Raw genomic sequence first — 21147 nt, forward strand, 5'->3', positions numbered from 1 at the left:
AGGTGTGAGATATAAAATAAAGTTAAAAATGATACTGAATTTCCAATCTGGAGAGCAGGTAGACTAGATATGTGGCTGTTACACAACATGAAAGTTTAGAAAAAGTAATTTCACAGCAGGGGAGATGATGAAGGTTTGATTTTAGGCTGGACCTAGAAATTCAGGACTCGCCTAAAGATAATAATTTATGGTTATTTCCTACAGAAGCAAAAATAGATTGTTGTAAGACTAAACCTTTTATGTACAAGGGAGACTAAGATGTATAGAAGTTAAAAAACAATTAATAAATCAAACTGGTGACCACTTAACATCTCTTCAGCGGAGAGTTTCTAAAATTAATCTTTTAAAAAATGGAGATTTATTACAGACACAGATCTTGTGTCTCAGAGCAAAACGTCTGCTTGAATTGCCCATTTGATTTCCATTTTGAATATTTTACAAGCCTTGAACTTAGAAATGATCTTGTATAGTTTTCATTGTTCATTTCTGTGTGGTTTGTTATAGAAGTTTATATTTGTTTACTTGTAAGCTCAAATAGAGTAGAGCAGTATTCACTTCCCATGCTTTTTCTTTTAGTAGTTTAATATTATTTATTTAAGCAGTCACACTTAGGCTTTCTACTAAGAAAGCAAACAAATGTTTGTTTATCAGATATTATAGGTCATTTTCTTTTATCTAACAGGGAACACCTGTTCTAGAGGTTTGGATTTGTCACCTAAAGACAAGCTCTCTCAGTGTATCTAGATAAGGTCTGACCTACAGATATTCCTTTATGTGTGTGCAATACAATATTAAAATTAAAGATAATGGTACAAATTTTGGGACAGAGGTTGATTGTTCCCCGAAAGGCACCCTTCCCATAGAATGTGCTCAGAAACTACCCCAGCTTGATTGCACTACTTTTACCATCCAATCACAATAAGAATTAGGAGAAAAAGTTGCACCCACATTTTCTCTCCAAGGTCCAATCTTCTTAAAATGACACGTCTAGAATTGTACTTTCTCTAGTCCAGCTATAGGAAAGTAAGCTAATTTGTGTGACTTCACTTTTTCTTTTTCCCCAAATGCCATTTATAAAAGTTTGTGAGAGCTTCCTTCATAATTCCTGGAGTTTTAACTATTCAAATCTATAAGGCAATTGTCCTTTTTCTGTATGCTTTTTAAAAAAATTAAAATGAAAGTGAGATATTTAAGAGGTTCAAAAAAGTACATGTGAATAAACAGGAAAGCTGAGTCAAAGAACTAATTATACCTTGACACTTGCATTCTGCTACTGTAAGGCAGAGCTTGGTCTTTACTCTAATTGCCTTATGCTTCCTATTTTAAGTGAAGAGGAAATCTCTACCGCTTCATTTGTCTGCTTTTGGTTGGTGGCTCCCAAGGAAGGCCTTTAAGCTCCAACCTCCGTTCCCTAAGGCCCAGGTTCATATCACTGGATTCCTCTAGGATGTTCCTACTCAAATTCCACATACATGACGTTAAATGCAATTTTATTTCTCCTCCAGATTATTACTGCTTCAAATTCCCTAGTTTCCTAGCCTGCTTTGCTTTGATCCTTGGATTTCTCATTATCTTTAATTATTTATTTTTTTCAGCCAGCAGTCATAAGTTCTATGGTGGCCTTTCCTTTGACTTTACTTATACAATATTATTTACATAAATTAATAAATAACTGAAAACTCCTCTCTTCCAGTCAAGCCTTTTATTCTCTTTCCTAAATGCCATATAAATTTTGTCTCCATGGTACAATTGTGCTGTTCCCTGTGTCTGGAATCCACATTTATATCATTACAATGGTAATGTCTCCCATACTTTCTTCTTGTCTCAACTTTTGTATGCTCCCCCACTTTGCAACCACAGTCCACAAAAACCTGTTATTTCTCTGATTTTCTAAGGCATGTTTAGTCTGGAACTGACAACCTGGCCCTTGGGCTTCATAGAGTTTTTTTGTCCTCTTAATTGCTTTGTGTCAAATGAGAAGATATTTGTCAAGCAACTTTCCTATTTATATTACCAGATTCAGTGCCACCGAATTTCAAATTAAGTCAAAGGAGCTCTGTGAGCTACTTTTAGAATAGTGTAAGGCACACTTCAGCACACAAGTGACTGTCAACTAAATCCAATAGAAAAAATATCATGGAGAATTTATAAAATTGGCATCTTGTCACTCCAGTTGTGCTAGAAACAGGAGATAAACTATACTTCTCCTTCTTCTGCATTTCTCAGTGGAATCAGCATAGATTGAGGCACATCATAGATGTGTAGTCCTTACAGATATACTGACACAGCCATACCAGTATCAATCACGGGCTAAGTCCATGCTGTATACTAGATGCTTTATGTGCATACTTTGTAATCCTTATGGCCTTGCAAGGTAGGCATTATCAACCCCATTTCATAGATGAAGAATCTGACTCTTAAAGAAGTTATGTAACCTAATTTGCCTACACTGAGACAGCCAGTAGGTGGCAGAGCCAGGGTTTGTAGACAGAGAAAACCAAAATGCCTGTGCCCTATTCCCTAGTCATTACTGCTCAACTACTGCGGAATGGATACTCATGATATCACCCCAGTTCATTCACAGATAACACTCTTGAGAGGAACATAGTGGCTGTGTATATACAGTACTAAAAATAAGGGTATTATTGAGATTATTTTAAGAAACTCACCCCTTAGACTTTTGAGTTTTTGGTATTGTACATGTTCTCTACTTCTTTTGCTGAAAGTGTCCCAATCCAACCTTTGCCTTATCAATTGCCTACATGGTCCTTAAAACATATGAATTAAAAATCAGCCACTCATTTTGAAGAAGAGGTAACAGGCTAGCTTCATATCTACAGGAAAGTTGGCTTTTACTGGTTGCCCATGCAGGCTCTTGTTCATACACAGAGCCATTAAGTATATCCTCCTTCACATGCACAGGGACTCACCTGCAGGACCCATTAGTGCTAATGGGTCATTTTTTTTTTTAAACCCGTCACTTCAAGGATCAAAAAGAGAACCTGCATCTTTGATAAAGTGATAATAGTACACAGGGCTCAGACCACTAAAGGAGTTTCTTTGTTCTCTTCATGTGGCAACCCACCAAGGGACTTTAGACCACTATTTGCTATATCAAAGAGTTTATAAACAGTACTAAGTGGTGGTGCTAAGTACAGCTTCAGTAATGAAAATGAGAATGAGTCCCCTATTTATAAAGCCAACCTCGTCTACCTTGGTATGTTTGAAGCTTGTATCCCACACTGCTTGAATTGATATTTTCTGCTCTTTAGTAACTCAAGGGAAAGATTACTAGTTCTCTTCAATAAGCTTTACAATGTTGTCAGGCAAGTAAGTTTTTTAATAGAAAAACATAGGGATTGTGGTAGGAAGTGGGAAAAGGAAGTAAGTTGGTGCATTTTAGAATTAGCACTCTCCTCATGTGTTGCCTTACTGTTTCCTCTTTTTTTATTCTTTTCTACCGTGGCCTCAATCCATAAGGTGGCTGACAATATTTATTGAGGGCCAACCATGCTTAGAGCCCAGTACCGGCCACTCTGGGAAACACAGTCTCTCTCCTTCAGGAGGTTACAATCAGACAGAGGAAGATTGATTAATAAATATATAGTATTCTATACATAATTTCTATTACTGAGTTCTACATCTGAAAAGCCTAGAGCTGTACCAAGAATTCTTCATTCAATTCCCCACTCTACTACATTCATTAGTCCTGGAGGAGAGCTGAAATTTTCTAACAAATTTTGTTCAACAAATGAAAGGAGTAGGTAGTATTTCCTTTCATTGCTATTTGTCATGTCAAATTATAAATCTCAGCCCACAATCTCTGATGTACAAGAAATGTAACTTTTCTATTTTTCTATAACTCACCTTGGTTTCTATTTTGAGCTTTGATTCTTTGAGTTAGTGAAGGTACAACCTCAGGCAATTTTAGTTCCCTTCTTTTTCTTGTGTCATATCTAAATAACTCAATGGGGTGAGTTCTACTGTACTCATTTTTTTTTTTTTTTTGGTAGGAGGGCGGGCGGGTAAAGAGAGGTGGCATGGAAGCTTGTTTCAAATATTCTAGAGTCACAACTCAGGTGCTCACTGAGGTGCTACCCAGCATCTTCATTCTTGTGTGCATGACCTCTTTAGGTTGGACTTTTTTTTTTTTTTTGGCTATTTCTGTGCCAGTCTGGAAATTGTTCTATAGCTCCCATGGCACAGAGGAGTACGGAACGTTCTGTGAGACTGTCTAAGGTCTCAGGTTATCTAAGTCCACCATGCAGCCATTTTTTTTCAGAGATCTCACTGCTCCCTCTTAGTTCTCCTGAGGAAATGCACAGAGGTTTGCATTACTCCTGGAAACTTACCTGAGGTTTTGAGATTCACCAGAGCTCAGTCCTTAAATTAGAAATCAGCACCCTCTTTGGCATTTGCCAATGACTGTACTTGCACAACTAGGTTCTTCCAACTTTATCTACTACTTGACTGAAAGAGGAGTAGGAAAGCTTTACTTATGTAAACTCCAATGTATTCTATTTCATTCCTCGAAGAGTCTAGGATTTTTAGACTTAAATACAGAAAGCTAATTTTGTATCTTTGATTTCTGATTCATATCCTTTCTCTGAGGCAACTAAAACACAATGGCCTGAAATTTAAGTGAGAGCAAAAACAAAGGACAGAATGGAAATATGGAAGAAAAGTCAAATAATACTTCAAAATAGTATCCCCTCTCTGACCAAACCCATGCTGTCTTTTAATATTAAGAATGATGGTTAATAGTCAGTAGACTTTGCTTTATGTAAAAGGGGGGGAAGTAAATACATCCAATACTTTCAATGCAAATTATATAGTTATAAAACTTAAGTTTTAGTTAGGTCAAGGACCTAAGTTCTCAGTTTTTAACGTTGAATGACTTTGAGTATGCCACATGATTCCTCTATTTCAATTTATTCATGAGTACAGTTCAAGAGAGTTATATCTGTGGTTTGATTTTACCCTACATACAAATTAATAGGTTAGCTTATTACTGTTTAATGGGTGCCTGCAGAAGACAGAATATTTCTGGATGGGAGACCAAGGAATTTGTTACTCACAGCTCAACAGTCTGTGTATCAGTTCTCCTTGTTCCCAAGTCTCATGAAGACAACACAGAAGGACCCAGGTGAACAGTAAGATTGCAGGATTTTTGTGTTACACTGGGGAAAATGTGCCAAGTGACATGAAGTTGAATAGAATGGTTAACATGAGAAAGAAAGTTCAAATGAAAATGAAAGTTGGAGAAGTAGATAAAAAGAGTATGTTACAGAACTTGTAGACTGGAGCTATAGCAGCATATTAGTGAATTTTGAGCTCACCTTCCTTATGTTCCACATTGATTAAATGTTTACTAAAGTCAGTTAATTATTTTTATTGAATATTATCCAGATATGGTAAATAATCTGAAATAGAAAAAGAAACAGAATCCAACATAGATTGTAATCTCTTTTTTTTTTTAAGTAATAGTCCATAAAGTTGGGGAATCTCAAACCTAGAGACAAAAAGTTAAACAAAGCTAAGCAATGTCTTCCATTAGAAACTGCAATAAAATTAGAAAAATAAGTTGAAAATTTGTTAACGGATTTCAGAGCAGCCTAAAAATTGAAAGTAGTGTAATTTTACCTAAAAACAGAAATACCTCAAGAAGGATGCAATATCCACTTATATACAGACTATTATGTGAATTATCGAACAAGAGAGGTGCAAGCAAGGATAGTGGGCTTCAGCCTAGTATAGAAGTGACTTTAGATACAAGAAGAAATTTACTGAACTTCTGATGAAATGGAAGACACAGAGATCTCTAAGCAGAAGGTGAATTTAATAATAATGCCTGTTGACTGTGTGTCCACTTTATACTTTTGCTCTTGTGGATGCTTGATATATTTCATCTCATTTAATCATCATGAAACCCTCTGGCATAGGTTTTTATTGTTCCCATTTTAGAAACAATGATACTAATAATCAGAGAAACTAACATATATACACACACACACACACACACACACACACACACACACACACAAGGCTGTAGGGCTTGCAAGTAACCAGGCCTGGATTTCCACGCAGGGGTATGCATCTCTATACCTAGCCCACATTCCTTCAATTTGACCACATAATATGGAATTACTTTAGTTCTCTCTGGAAATAGCTTTTAGAAATGTCTCCTAGTGCCAGTATATTATTCAAACGTCTCTATTGTTTAGCACTTTGGGGAAAACAGCTAGTCATAAATTAATTTTTTATTAACTTAATGAAAAATAAACCTCCCTGTTTTTTCTCCATCCTACTGTGTGTTTAAAGTCAATGACATGGTACTTTTGTAACGAAGACTTTGATCTTCTTGCAGGTGACTTATATATAGGAGGAGTAGCTAAAGAAACATACAAATCCTTACCAAAACTTGTACATGCCAAAGAAGGCTTTCAAGGCTGCCTGGCATCAGTTGATTTAAATGGACGGCTTCCGGACCTCATCTCCGATGCTCTTTTCTGCAACGGACAGATCGAGAGAGGATGTGAAGGTATTAGATTTTTGTCATCATGCCCTAAATAATTCTAATTCCACCTGTCTAACTGAGAATGAATCTCACTGTCCAGCAAAATTCTGATAACTGGTCAAATACCCAATATGGGCTTAGACATCCTTATTCATGTTTTTAATTTTTTATCTCATAAACCTTAAATTTTCTGTACTGTTTGCAAGCCTACATTAATGCCCAATGTAAAATGGGAGGTATATCTATGGATCTTGGTTTTTTTGTCTGTTTTTGCTTTTGTTTTTGTTTTTGTTTTTTTTTTTTTTGAGCTATGTAGTACATTTGATTAGTTTGTTAATCAGTTCTACGATGCTTGCTTTATAGCATTAAACAAATACTACTCCACCAAGTATTAATCAACTTGTGCCCATTTTTTAAAAATCTACATTCTTTTTGTTTTAATTTTAAGTCCAGGGGGTACATGTGCAGGTTTGTTATGTAGGTCAACTTGTGTCATAGGGGTTTTTTGTACAGATGATTTTGCCACTCAAGTATTAAGCCTAGTACGCATTAGTTATTTTTCCTGATCCTCTCCATCCTCACACTCTCCACCCTCCAGTAGGCCCCAGTGTCTGTTGATCCCCTCTATGTGTTCATGTGTTCTCATCATTTAGCTCTCATTTATAGGTGAGAACAGGCAGTATTTGGTTTTCTGTTCCTGCATTAGTTTGTGAAGGGTAGTGAGAGAAGTCACTATGTCAGAAAGACATCTGCAAACATATATTTATCACTGCACAATGCATAATTACAGATATATGGAATCTACCTAAGTGCCCAAAAGCCAATGAGTGGATAAAGAAAATGTGGTATGTATATTCCACAGAATACTACTTAGCCATAAAAAGAACAAAATAATGTCTTTTGTAGCAACTTGGATGGAACTGGAGGCCAATATTCTAAGTGAAGTGACTCAGGAATAGAAAACCAAATGCTTCATGTTACTCACTTATAAGTGGGAGCTGCACTATGGGTGCACAAAAGCATACAGCATGGTATAAGGGACATTGGAGGCTCAGAAGCTGGATTCGTGGGAAGGGGATTGAATGATGAAAAAACACCTATTGGGTACAATGTACAAGACTTGAGTGACAGGTTCACTGAAATGTTAGACTTCACGACTATATAGTTCATCCATGTAACCGAAAACCACTTGTACACCTAAAGCTACTGAAATTAAAAAAAAAAAGTAAAATAAAAATAAGTAAATCTATATCCAGTAGCATATAACAAAAGAAAAAAGTTCAGATACCCCATTCTCAAAGCACTATTCAATTGGTGTGTACCTGGCAGAAACACTGTATCCTGTATATTTTCAGTCTGTTTTAGCAAAAACAGGTTTCTTGTATCACCCCAGGCTAATATTCCTATATCAGAAATGCACTGAAGTATCTTCTTTTCTTTTGTGCTCTCTATCAGACCAAGATCTGTAGGAGTACTTTTTGATTGCCACTTTCATTTTAGATAATTTTCACTTCAACACCTCAGATTATTTGAGCAAATTCTTCCTCCATAAATGTAATTTAATCACATTATCATGAATTTTGTGGCTCTGGATGTGTTGCTGCCTCTCCTGTAATACTGAACACAGTTTGGGCCATTTTGAAAATTTTAGATTTATGAGGATGAGGATGTTTTATATGGGAGAAGAAGAAAGAAATTTGAATTCCTGTCCCCCAGGTGATTATGAATCATTTATTCTCAGCCAAAATAATGTCGTTATATTTAGCAATTACTTAAGTACATGGAAATTTTATATTTGAAAATACATTTTTTTCCTCTGTGCAGCATATGTTTCCATGAAATGTTAGGTGAAATTTAAACTGTATTTCAGTAATACCAGAGGATAAGGTTAGTAATGGAAGGTGTTGTTGAGTTCATTTTTAATGTTATTAGTATATTTCTTTATTTGATATTTTGGCATAATGCCTCTGTAAAACATAAGGAAACTATGTTTTTTCCTTTTCAGTTATTTTAATTAAGAAAGACAAAATTGTTAAGGGGATCAATTCCCATTAGTGGATGAACACAAGAATGTGATACAACATAATAATTCTTGGAGGTGATCTCATTAGTGAGAATGTGTACCTTTATTTTATTTTATTTTTTAAAGAAAGGTATTACAATCCCTTATGGAACATATTTGTTAAAAATAGGCCTTTCTACAAGTTGCTTGGTATGTGACTTCTCACCTACAAGAAATGGTGAGAGCAGGCAGATATACCCAATGAGATAGAAAATAAGAGGCAAACACGCAGGACCCCCACCACTGGTATGTAATGTGAGTGAGTGGGCGGAAGCAAGTAGATTAAGAGGAGCAGGATCTACTAACAAAGCGCATTTGCAGTAATGATGTTTGGTGTTGTTTACCCACATAATCTAGTAAGGAATTTGGTTAAGATGATTAGTTACACATTAAACTATTATTTGAACATTTGAACTCAGTCACTTATGGCATTGGTTCTTTCCTTATCTAGAATGCTTTATATATCTGAGCTTTTATAATTTTCACACCCTGACACCCCTTTTTTTCTTTACTCTTAGAATATTACTTTCTGTCCTGATTCTTTCATTCCAACATCAAGGTGAACAACTTTTAATTTACTATTATTTGTGACCTGTATAGTTTCTAGGAATAATCTTAGATTTACCTGTTACAGGTACAGTTGATGAGATTCACACATTTTTTAGGATTAGTGTTTTAACTGTAGATACCTAATAAATTCTCTTTCTAAAGATTGTTATGTCATGGAATTTGAGTCCAAACCACACTGGAATCACTTAGGCTCCATATTGATAGGACTACTTAGCATATGTTTGGTATAACCTAATAATATCTTGTGAGGAGTTTTCATTGTTCCTATCCAATACACCCACACACCTCTAGGCCTCTTGCATACAAAAAATTTTTGATCTTTCCTAAATAATCACTTGTTGCCTTTTATTTCTAATTTATTTCAGGGAGTAATGGTTCATTTTATTTATAAAATTCACCTCAGCTAGAGTATGGATTTTAACTCGTCGAAGTCTACTTAGATTATTGTCTCCTGAATGTTAGCCTATATCAGAATCACTTACAGAATCATTAAAACCCAAATCACTAGATTACAACCCCCAGGGTTTCTAATTCAATAGATCTGAGATAGAGCCCTAGAATTTCCATTTCTAACAAGTTCCCAAGTGATGCTGATGCTGTTATACTGGAGACCATACTTTGGATGCCTTTTTTCTGTTTATGTAGCAGAAAATGGGCACTGGAATTCAACCAAGAAGCAGGCCCACTAAAGTCAAGATAACATCTCTACATAAAATCAGAGTGAAATTTTAATAGATGCTCTTTTTGTACAACTGTAACATTCAAATCTAGGCTCCATTATATCTACAGGAATAATTTTCTGTTTAATTGTGACAGCTATCATTGATTAAACACTGGTGGGAATATGTTTACCTATACTATCTCATTAAATCATCAAGACTCTATACAATAGGTATCATTGCCTTTTTTTAATGAGTAAATTGAACCTCAGAAAAGTAAGGTGACATTCCTAAAGTCCCACACCTAGTAAGTGGATGACACAAGTTTCAAACCCAAGTTTACCTTACTTGAAAGCAGAGACACCTAACCTCTTTTGTCTATCGTTTCTTTGGTTTCTGGAAATTGTAGTTTTACCTTCATTTTTCTTTCCCTTTTAGACATATTATTAATTTAAATAACTTAATACAAATGTCCTTGTAGCTTTTTCCTAATTTTATTCAGTGATAAAATAAAGATAATATTACATAACTAAAAAGAAAAATAAATTTAAGGCGCTCTCTTGTGTAATACCTGTCAATGTTTAAGTATTGTCTAGAAGGTGAGTACTTTGAAAAATGTGTCTTGTCAGGCAAAGGCATGCATTGTCTTGTAATTCCTAAATATAAAAAGACTATTGTGATAATGAAAATAAAACACAGCACGTCTGTATGCTTACATAGAAGCTTGGCAGGTACTCTGAGTTGCTGCTCTACAATATGGGCAGATTATTTTTCTAAGATTGTAGTTTTACTGTTTTTAGAGTTTAGCATTGTTTCTCAATTGCATTTCTGATAATTTTTGAAAAAACAAAAACCAAAATCTGGATCTTCATTAGTTCTTGCTTCTGATCTTTTCTTCTGCTGTGCAGGTCAGAGAGCAAATAGCTATTTGATAAAATGGCATCTCCCCAAACTGGGCTTGTATTACTCCCTGTTTATTTACTTAACACTGGAAGAAATATGCTAAGGAATATTGCTTTGAGAGATTTTATTTTCAAAAATATGCTAATTATTTTTGATCTCTAATGCCATGGGATAAGGATCAGTAGACCACTTCCCTCTCACAGTTTGGAACAAAAATTAAAACTAAGCAATTAAGTGGTTCTTATTTCTTTGCTACAAAGAACTAAGTTGAGTTTAGTGGTTCTTAGTTCTTTGTTAGTTCTTAGTTCTTTGTTAGTTCTTAGTTCTTTATTACAAATAACTAAGTTGAAAAAAAAAACTGTTACTCTCTTCAGGTTGCCTGGATTTGGGAGGTCTTCTTATTATATTACTACTTATATAAACTACTATTTTTGTTTTTATTATTGTTACACCTATTGCAGTTATTATTATTTTATTACAGAATTAAGATTTACAATATCATGGTTTCTGAATTTGTGAATTCTCAGAGGCTAGGCTAAATTCAATAACATTCAATAAAGAGTATCTTTACTAAAAATTTATAATACAAATGTGATTGTAAGGTACATGTTTAGAAGCCATTTTCAAAATCATCTATTTATATAAAGTATAATTACAGAAAATTCTAATTTATTCACTAAAGCAGGCACCTCAGAGGCTCTCTCTTTTACATTAATAGCATCTAATTAGCTGTTGTCTTTTTTTCTGTTTTTATAAAACCTATATGTTTATTTACTAGAAAATATATTTAGTTTATACTCTAAAGCTATTTAGGTAGACTGTATTCCCTTTTCACCCTTCTCTAAGATAGGTTCTTATTAGTGAGGTTTTACTGTAACAGTTATTCCACAGGGAAGTTTATAAGAGTTGAAAATACTTGTGAAAGTGTAGAAAATACAGACGTAACTCTGAAATTCATAAGTGGCATATACCCAATCTGGTAAGTTCAAGGATAAACACTGCGTGTGGAAATTTTATTCAGAAAATTCCTTTATGAGGGATTATATTGCAGTTTATTTCTTCCATCCTTCCTACTTCTTTCATCCACTCTAAATGATATACAGTATCATTTATGCAGTATTTGGTTGGTGTCACTCTAAAGTCCAGCTGTTGTCAGTGAATGGCTGGCATTACGGTTTGAAGCCTTAATTGCAACAGAAAGATAAAGGATCTAGAGGGAAAAACATAGAAAGGGATAATTGCTCTGCTAATGATCATAGTCTACACTGTATCTGCACATGATGAATGGTGCTGCATGTTCCAAATAAGCAACACAGTCACTTTGGTAATGCATTCATATCTATCCAAGAGAGGAAACATACAAAGGCCCTTTTAATTTTCCTTCATTACATGTCATTGGCTCAATTAACCATTATATATATACATATGTACAATTAAATTCTAATAAATTTCTGCTTTCTCATTTTTGGCTTCTCTTAAGATTTATGGCTGTTAGTATTAATTTGTTTGCTCTACATAGCATTTTTCTCCCTCTTTACAGCAGCATGCCTTTTGAATCTGAACGTTCTTCTGTGTTTGCCCCATTTCAGTATTGCTTACTAACATTTAATATATTTTGCTTTTTTTTTATTTTGCTGACAAAGTTGCATTGATGAAAGCTGACTTGCAAGGTAGATAGCCCTGTGTGTATATAACAAGACTGAAACCCCATAATACACAGTGGAAACCCTAAAATAACATATTTTACATTTCTGCAGTAACTGTTATTTGGGTTCAGATTTCATTCTTTTCCTTTCTTGAACGTTGTGCAAGAAGCCTAACTTTGTAGCATAGTTTGTATAAAGGCTTTCAGTCTTGAATATGTTTGTATAGTGATTGCCTTTAGTGCTTTGATCATGCTTTTTTTAGTTCTTTGTTTTTCAGTGTTCTAGTTATGATTCTTTAGAAATAGACTAGCATTCTTTTTACTTGTATGTTTAATGAGGGCATGCCATTTATATGGAGTTTTTAATTTTATGTTTAATTGCATGAAATTGTTAAAGCATGTGAATTGATACTTGCCAACATACCTATTCAAAACACCCAGCAATCATAACTTTATCCTTCTGAAACCTCTAGGGCATTTTTGCATAACTCTCTTCAGTTATTTTGCCAATCTTATCTCAATTTCATGAAGTTATAATCTCCATTTCTCATTATGTCTCTATTCATTGGTCAGAATGTTAAGGAGATCCATTCATTTTCTAAAATCAAAATAGTGATAAAGAATTATTGAAGTTGGAATGAGATTACCTGCTACAATAATCATACTAGAAGCTATGTGCTTGCTTTTGCTATTTGTTGGTTTAGTTTATGATTATAATGTATTTTATCCTATACTTGAAACTTAAGAAAACCTTCATATTACAGCCTCTCAGTTCCTAATTCAGGTGTGTGAACTAGAACTTTCAAAACTAGTTTGGACATATCATCTGTGGTGTTGGCAACTACTACATGTGATCTAGCTCATGTATAAAATGCTTTTGGATTCTTTTAAAGAACCCAAGTTTCCTTTGGATTGTTTTGCAGGGCCCAGCACAACCTGCCAAGAGGACTCATGTTCCAATCAAGGTGTGTGCTTGCAACAATGGGATGGCTTCAGCTGTGACTGTAGTATGACTTCCTTCAGTGGACCACTCTGCAATGACCGTAAGTACCTCTCTGAGTATGGACTGATACTCATCGTCGCTTCCAGTTACTGTTTGATATCTAAAGTCTAACACTGAAAGTCCTTATATTAACTCTGAGTCAGTCCAACTGTCATAACCCATAGAAGCAGTTGTTTCTATGGAAAGGACAGTTTTGAAATACTAATTGTTAAAGTGGCTAAATCCTGTGATGATGGTGATTCTTTGGTTTTTGGGTTTATTATTATTTTTTAATTACTAATGATCACCTTGTTCAAAAGAATGTCTTTCATTTCCAATATATGACAATTCTCTCTTGGTTTTTGAAAGAACCTTCATATTGTTTTATATTAAATAATACTTAATTTCATATGATTATGTCTCGAGGGCTGTAATTTTACTGAACGGTTACAGGTCTCATTTTTCTCTCTGCGTACATCTCTTTAAGCCCATTGCTGCCTTTTCCTTTTAAAAAAATATGTTCAAACATTGTCCCTTCAGGCATTCTCCCTTGTATCTTAGCAACTTATGTTTTTCCCCTTAAAATCCTTTAACTAAGTATTGCAATATAAGCATGAAAATAAAACACATGATTCACATTATATCATGGCATATCTGCTAGTGCCTAATTTATATCACAGCAGTGAGGGTTTGAAGATGGAATTAACTGATCTATAAGATGAAGTTCTGTGTCTTAATGTTCAAATAGGTCCTGATTTACAGCACATCATCAAAATGATAAAGGAATTTCATACAAAACATTGCATTCTGCTATATTAAGAGAATATTCCTGACAAATTGACCTGGTTGTAAAAGAGAATACGTGCTATATGTTGTCAATGCTACAATATTTAAGCTAAACCTCCAGGATGATGGAACAGAAGATGCAACGGTTGAAGGTTTAGATTTTGTAGCAGAAGCTGAATTTGAATGTGGATTTAAAGAAAGAGTAGAGCTTGTTCATTTTGACCTTTGTCTATTTGAGACTGTATTCATGTCAACAGATATGTGCATCACAATGTAGAAGATGGGGTAAAGCTACAGTAATCCACTGAACTGAGTTGTTGCAGCCTAGCAATAAAGTACAATTTACCTGCTGTCTTTAGGTTTCCTTTCCAAAATATTGACTATTGGAAAAACACACAACCAATACAGAGTTAAAACATATGTAGAAGAGGCCTTTAACAACCATGCCACTGTAGATGGAGAAATATTTGTTCTTCATTTTACTAGTTTCATCTCCCATAGAATTACAGTAAACCTGAAGCAATAAACATGTATTCAAACTATCATACATTTGCGAACACTCTGCAAGCCAAATCACACTTAAAACACAATAACGCCATTTTGAGTTATATAAACAACTTTACATAAAGTCTGAATAAATATATATACATATAGCAGCCTTACATGTGCTTTTCATAAAGATATGTATATGTGTCTATAGGTAAATTACTTCCTGCATTTGTTCCTGCCTCACAGAAAATGGCATAAATGTATTTTCAAGGACAATCAGAAGACTGAACACTTGTTAAGATTTTATTATCGCAAATTTTTCATCCTGAATACAATCCTGACAGATGTATGACTACATGTGGTAGATGAGAGGGATTTTTTTGGTGTGAAAATATTTTTCATGTTTCTAAAGAACTTTTTCTGCCAAACTATGCTTAATGTAGTTTCCATGTTTTACATACAGTTGCCATTTGGTTGTGGCAGACTGTGTATCCTCATATACCAGTTAAATATAAAGAATATAATTTTATGTATGTATTTGTTAGACTTTCCCTAAAGAAACATCAAGATACAACCATAAGTATCATGCTGTCTTCGAATCATTTTTACAGAAAACTATTTTAATGCTGCTCTTGGGTGATAGTACTGGTGATGACAATGATAAGGCTATTCGTTATTTTCTTGTAAATAGGTAAATGTCATTCAATAAATGTGTCTCCTGATATGCCTCTTGCACAAATCAGCATTAAAATTACTTTAGAGAGCTCTCAGAATACATGCATTTTGATTAAATCATTACCTGTTGGTGGGTTTTCTGAAAATGTGAAATGGTTCCTTGGCTTATACGTTGGAGTTTCAGTGGTGAGAATACATAGGTACAAATCAATATTCAAAAGCAAATCTTATTTTGTATCAATTATAATTGGTAGAAGATATAGTAGCAATTGTTACTTTGAAGATGTGGAATTAATAAGCAATAGAAATAGCATGCAACACTTTCCTCACTTTTTAAATTGATCAAAATAAATCTTGTCTGTACATCTCACTGTTTTTCTCTAAGATGCACAAATAGAATTAGTGTGATTCCTGGGGTTTTAACAAACTCCTTTTCTGTATAGAAGCTGATTTTTCTTTTAAAATAAAGCCATTTAAGGCATTTCACTTCTTAATGAAATTTTCATCTCTAGTTTATTTATTCACAAATTCTGTGACTGCAGCCTCCAATTACATAGAAAACAAAAAAGAAAATAGAAACAAAACTTTTTAATGGGGAAATGAACATGTCACATTACAAATGTGACCTTCCCTCCCCCAAAATAGAATTTCTAAATGTCATCTCGCTGATAAGGTTTATAGAGTGGGTTAGGGTAACTAGAAAAAATGTATTTATATTAGCCTGGAGATATAATTAACAATGGGAAGATGGGAATACTTTGTAGCTTGTAAATGTAATCTTGGATAAATCATACTAATTAATTGAACTGAAAGGAATCTTTCAAAAAGAAGTGCTATTCAAAATGATGCCAAAGGCTATTTTTAATGAAATGTTTGTTAAACCCTTTCTTCCCCAGAAAATTGCCATCTAAGTGACCTACTCACTGACAAAAACAATTGTTTTGTGCATGTGTGTATGTGGATATGCAGGTGTGTGTACAGGGTAATGTCATATACTCACCTCTTCAAGTTTTCTTCCATATCAGTACCAAATTTTAGATCCTCTGTATAATTTTTCTGGTATATCATGTAATTTCTTAGTTATCTCCCATTTCTTATTCCTCTTTCCTCTGATCCATTCTGTGCCTCTCTGCCAGTTTTGTTCTTTCTTTCTATTCTTCCTAGTTTAAATGTCATCAGTCTCTCCTAATTCTCCTAACCAGAGGCAATATTTTTTTTCTCCTCTGGCTTCCTATAGAATTTTGTTTATACTATTTAATTTGCCATCACTTTTTCCTTATAGTTACCTATGTTTAGTCTTACCTCCCTATAAGACTCTATACTTCTACTAGGAATAACATTCTTCTCTGTTTTCTTGGTTTATAAGCCCAGTGTTTTTATAGCATGCTGCATGTAATTGTAATAACTCACTAAAATCAAAGCGTGCTAGATACATGCATCTTGCAGAAGAATTTCAAATATATCCTCAGTGTCCAATACTACTCCCCAAGTTAGTCAATGTGGAATTCGTGGACCTCAATGGTCTGACCCCAGCCTTCATGTTCATACTTATCTGCTGCAGAACCTTGTCCATATGGCATATTACTGCCAATTTACTTACAGCTTTCTGAACAACATTACACTTTCCAATTTCCTCACCATTGCTTATGCTAATTTCCCCACCTGGAAAATGCATTGATTCCACCTGGAATGCATTCTTTCACTATGTCTGCTTGAAGAAATATAATTTCCTTTTCAATCTCTACTAAAACTCTTTTGTCCCATGGAAACTTCCTTTGTTTTCTGAGCTTGACATTATTTTTCCCTCTTCTGAAATTGTAGGAAACAGTGTGCTGGACTACATTGTATGGTGTAGCTGTTTATGAAATTTCTCTTGGATGTAACCATTTGCTGAGCACTTACTATGTGCCAGTTCTGTGCTAAAAGTTTACATTCATTGTAAATTTTATATATCACCTATTAATACTTACACATTCATCCACCATCGTCACACCAGTGTGCTACACAATAATCCTTTTCTCCTTTTAGCCAGTGGTCCAGAATAGAATGTTACCATATTAAGCTAACTTAATGTCAGGTTGGAGAAGATGAATATGGCTATGACCGCATGCAAAATAGTGAACATAATAACATTGTCACATTACATTAGTATAGAAATGTTGTATGCCAAATTACAGTTCAGCTTCAACAGTGTCTGTTACCATAAGGGAAGAATATAACATAGTGCTGTTATTTTGGTGCTACAGCTTAGGAGGGTGTGGGTGCTGTTTTATTAAAAGGCTGTTTTCAGAATCCTAAACTTTGCCAAGAGAAAATCTTTCTGATAGGAATTTATTGTATCTTTCATATGAGAGTTAGAAACATTCGCTGAAACGAGGATAAAATACACTTCACTGTGAATTTTTACCATGACATTTAAAAATATCTTCAGCTTTGTTTCTCAGCTTCTTTTGTTGTTTGAAAGAGAATCCAATATCCAGTGTCTGAGCATCAATATATGAACTAATGGAAGTGAATCATAACATATATTTTTAAAAACCTGGATCCGAGTAATGTTATTTCTCTCCCATTTAGAGTTGCCAGTAGTATTAAGCTGTGAGCTGATTTGCTGCTGGTGTCACTTAGGGCTGAATAAAATTTAGCAAGTAGCTATGTCCACAACCAGATACTCTTTGTGAGTATGATGAATCTTATTAACCTTGAATTTTTTCTAAATGCAAGCCCTTAAGCTGTTTAAAGCAATTCATATGCAATCTTTACTGAAAACACCTTAAAAAAACTATAGGGAAACAGGGTCAGACCTGCCTCAGGTAAATGATAAAGGATTAAAATATTTTTCATACTAAGTAAGAAAATGTAATAAAGGACAGAAAATAAAGCATAAGGTATGACAGAGAAATGTAATATGTCATAGAAGTGCTATCTGCTACTATTTTACGTAAACTTATCTTTGTTCTTCTTTTTAGAATTGACATCATAAAAGTAGATGCATAAATGGAAGCATTGGTCTTTTTATATTATTGTTGGGCAGCTGAATAATAGTTTCAGTCTGTATCTATATGAGAAAATTTAGGTGGGGAGAAAAACACCAAAAAAGGGAATAGAGTAATGCTGTATTTGAATTATCTATGTTAGTCCCTTGCACTGTTGAGCAGCTTGATGATTCAACTCTCAGCAGCCTTTTAGTCTGTGAATTCTGCCACCTTGGCCCCTAGAAATCAAAAAGGAAGCAAACCCAGTCAGAATGTTTTCTTCACCTATGGATTTTCCTGCTAGTATGCTCTAATTTTTCTGGCTTCATTAAAACTCTGTCTGTGTAGACCTTAATTTGGCTCAAATGTTAGCACTCTTCATCATCGATCTTATAGGTAAATATGGAGGTGGCTTTCAATGTTGGTCTTACTGTGGTAACACTATCCTATCTCACCAGAGCCCAGCTAACCAGAGCTGCATTCAGAGGAGGTTTGGCTAGTCACCTTGACTAACTATTCTCAAGGAAAGACAATGGTTTTAGTTATCACTAAATGCTATTCAAATAGCCTCATCTGAATGTTTTTTTTTCCATGTGAATGCATTATATATCCGTGTTTATCGTGTTACTTCCATCTGTAGCAACACAAGAGGTGCAGAATCAAGGCAGGATGGGGATACTGCCTTAATCAGAGGTGCTAACTTTTGACACTTGGAGCCATTAAGTTTAATTTTACTTTTTATATAGATTTTACTTCTCTAAAAATGATGTACCAAAAGCCCGTGTGAACAAACTTAAGATAAATCACAGTGAATTATCAGAACCTTGCACAATACCAAATAAGTACAAATAATAAATGGCTTAGTATGACAGACTGAATAAAGAAAATGTGGTACATATACACCATAGAATACTATGCAAACATAAAAAGAAATGAGATAATGTCTTTTGTGGGATAATGGATGGAGCTGGAGGCTATTTTCCTTAGCAAATGAATGCAGGAACAGAAAACCAAATACCACATGTTCCCATTTGTAAGTGGGAGCTAAACTACGTGAACTCATGAACGCAAAGAAGGGAGCAGCAGACACCACAGTCTACTTGAGGGTGGAGTGGGAAGAGGGAGAGGAGCAGAAAAAATAATTATTGGCTACTAGGCTTAATACCTGGGTGATGAAGTGATCTGTACAACAAACCCATGTGACACAAGTTTACCTATGTAACAAACTTTCACATGTACCTCTGGATCTAAAATAAAAGTAAAAAAATACTTAGTATCATTTTATTAATCAGGAAGATATTTGAAGAGAGCAAAAGGTTAAATACTTCTCCCACTTTATGAAATCAAATTATCAGGAGTATTTTTAAAGTATAGGATTGCACGTAATTACCGTATAATTTATGAAATCTTTTATTTTAAAATAATATAATTATGATTGGATTTGGAAAGAAGTGTTAGATCAGGCCTAGGTTGTTTCTATACTTTGTTGCTGTGGATATGCCTAGCTAGTGCATAAAAAGAACTACAAAAAATTTATGTAGATTACATCAACATATTTCAGTGCTAATATAATAATTAATATGTATTATATGCATGCCATTTAAATTTTATAAGCTTTACCTTTTCTCCAAAAATATCTGATTACTTTAAATGTAAAAAGAAGAATACTGAAGCATAAATAGATTTTTTAAAATTTTATGCCGGGCACAGTGACTCATGCCTGTAATCCCAGCACTTTGGGAAGCTGAGGCAGATGGATCACAAGGTTAGGAGTTCGAGACCATCCTGGCCAATATGGTGAAACACCATCTCTACTAAAAATACAAAAAAATTAGCCGGGCCTGGTGGTGCATGCCTGTAATTCCAGCTACTCAGGAGGCTGAGGTAGCAGAATCACTTGAACCCAAGAGGCGGAGGTTGCAGTGAGCCGAGATTGTGCCATTGCACTCCAGCCTGGGCAACAAAAGTGAAACTCCATCTCAAAAAAAAAAAAAAAAATTATGAATACATGATAGTTGTACATGTTTAGGGGGTACATGTGGTATTTTAATATAAGCACACAATGTGTAATGATCAAATCTGGGTAATTGGGTATCCATCATTTAAAATATTTATCACTTATTTTTGTTGGGAACATTCCAATTCCACTCTTCTAGCTATTTTGAAATATGCAATAAAATATTGTTAACTGTATTTGCCATATTGTGTTATCAAACACTACTCTTATTTCTTCTACTTATCTTTATCTTTGTATACATCAACCAACCCCTCTTCATCCTCTCCACCTTTCTACCCTTTATGGCCTCTGGTTACCACCTATTCTACTCTATTCACTGTCTCCAAGAGATCAATTTTACTAGCTCGCACATATGAGTGAGAACATGCGATATTTGTCTTTCTGAGCCTGGCTTGTTTCACTTAACATAATGACCTCCAGTTCAACTCGTATTGGAATATATATACCATTTTTTCTTTATCCGTTTATCCACGGATTCTTAGGTTGATTTCTTATCTTGGTTATTGTGAATAGTGCTGCAGTAAACATGGGAATGCAATTATCTCTTCGATATACTGATTTCCTTTCTTTTGGATATATACTCAGCAGTGAGATTGCTGGATCATAGGGTAGTTATGTGTTTGATTTTTTGAGGAACCGCCAAGCTATTCTCCATAGTGGTTGTACTAATTCACATTTCCACCAGCAGTGTACAAGCATTTCTCTTTTTCCAAATTTTTGCCAGCATGTGTTATTTTATGTCTTTTTTATAATAGCCATATTAACTGGAGTGAGATGCTATCTCATTGTGATTTTGATTTTGATGTCTCAATGTGATTTTTGCATTTCTCTGATGATTAGTGATATCAAGCATTTTTTTATATTCCTGTT

General features: G+C 34.5%; 1 protein-coding gene across 44 annotated transcripts in view; it reads left to right on the forward strand.

Annotated features, from left to right (window-relative positions):
• Window positions 1-21147, forward strand: part of NRXN1 (neurexin 1) — a 1114986-nt gene that overhangs the window by 551686 nt on the left and 542153 nt on the right. For 27 of the 44 annotated variants that reach the window (XM_055107961.3, XM_055107964.3, XM_055107967.3 and 24 more), the window contains 2 exons: window positions 6368-6541; window positions 13280-13399. In XM_055107961.3, coding sequence (XP_054963936.1) covers window positions 6368-6541; window positions 13280-13399 — 294 coding nt within the window. Of the gene's footprint in view, window positions 1-6367; window positions 6542-12354; window positions 12382-13279; window positions 13400-21147 lie in introns of all 44 variants that reach the window. The other 17 variants (XM_055107954.3, XM_055107959.3, XM_055107953.3 and 14 more) reach the window with 1 other exon arrangement.

Source organism: Pan paniscus, chromosome 12 (genome assembly GCF_029289425.2).
Source record: "Pan paniscus chromosome 12, NHGRI_mPanPan1-v2.0_pri, whole genome shotgun sequence".
NCBI classification, from domain to species: domain Eukaryota; kingdom Metazoa; phylum Chordata; class Mammalia; order Primates; family Hominidae; genus Pan; species Pan paniscus.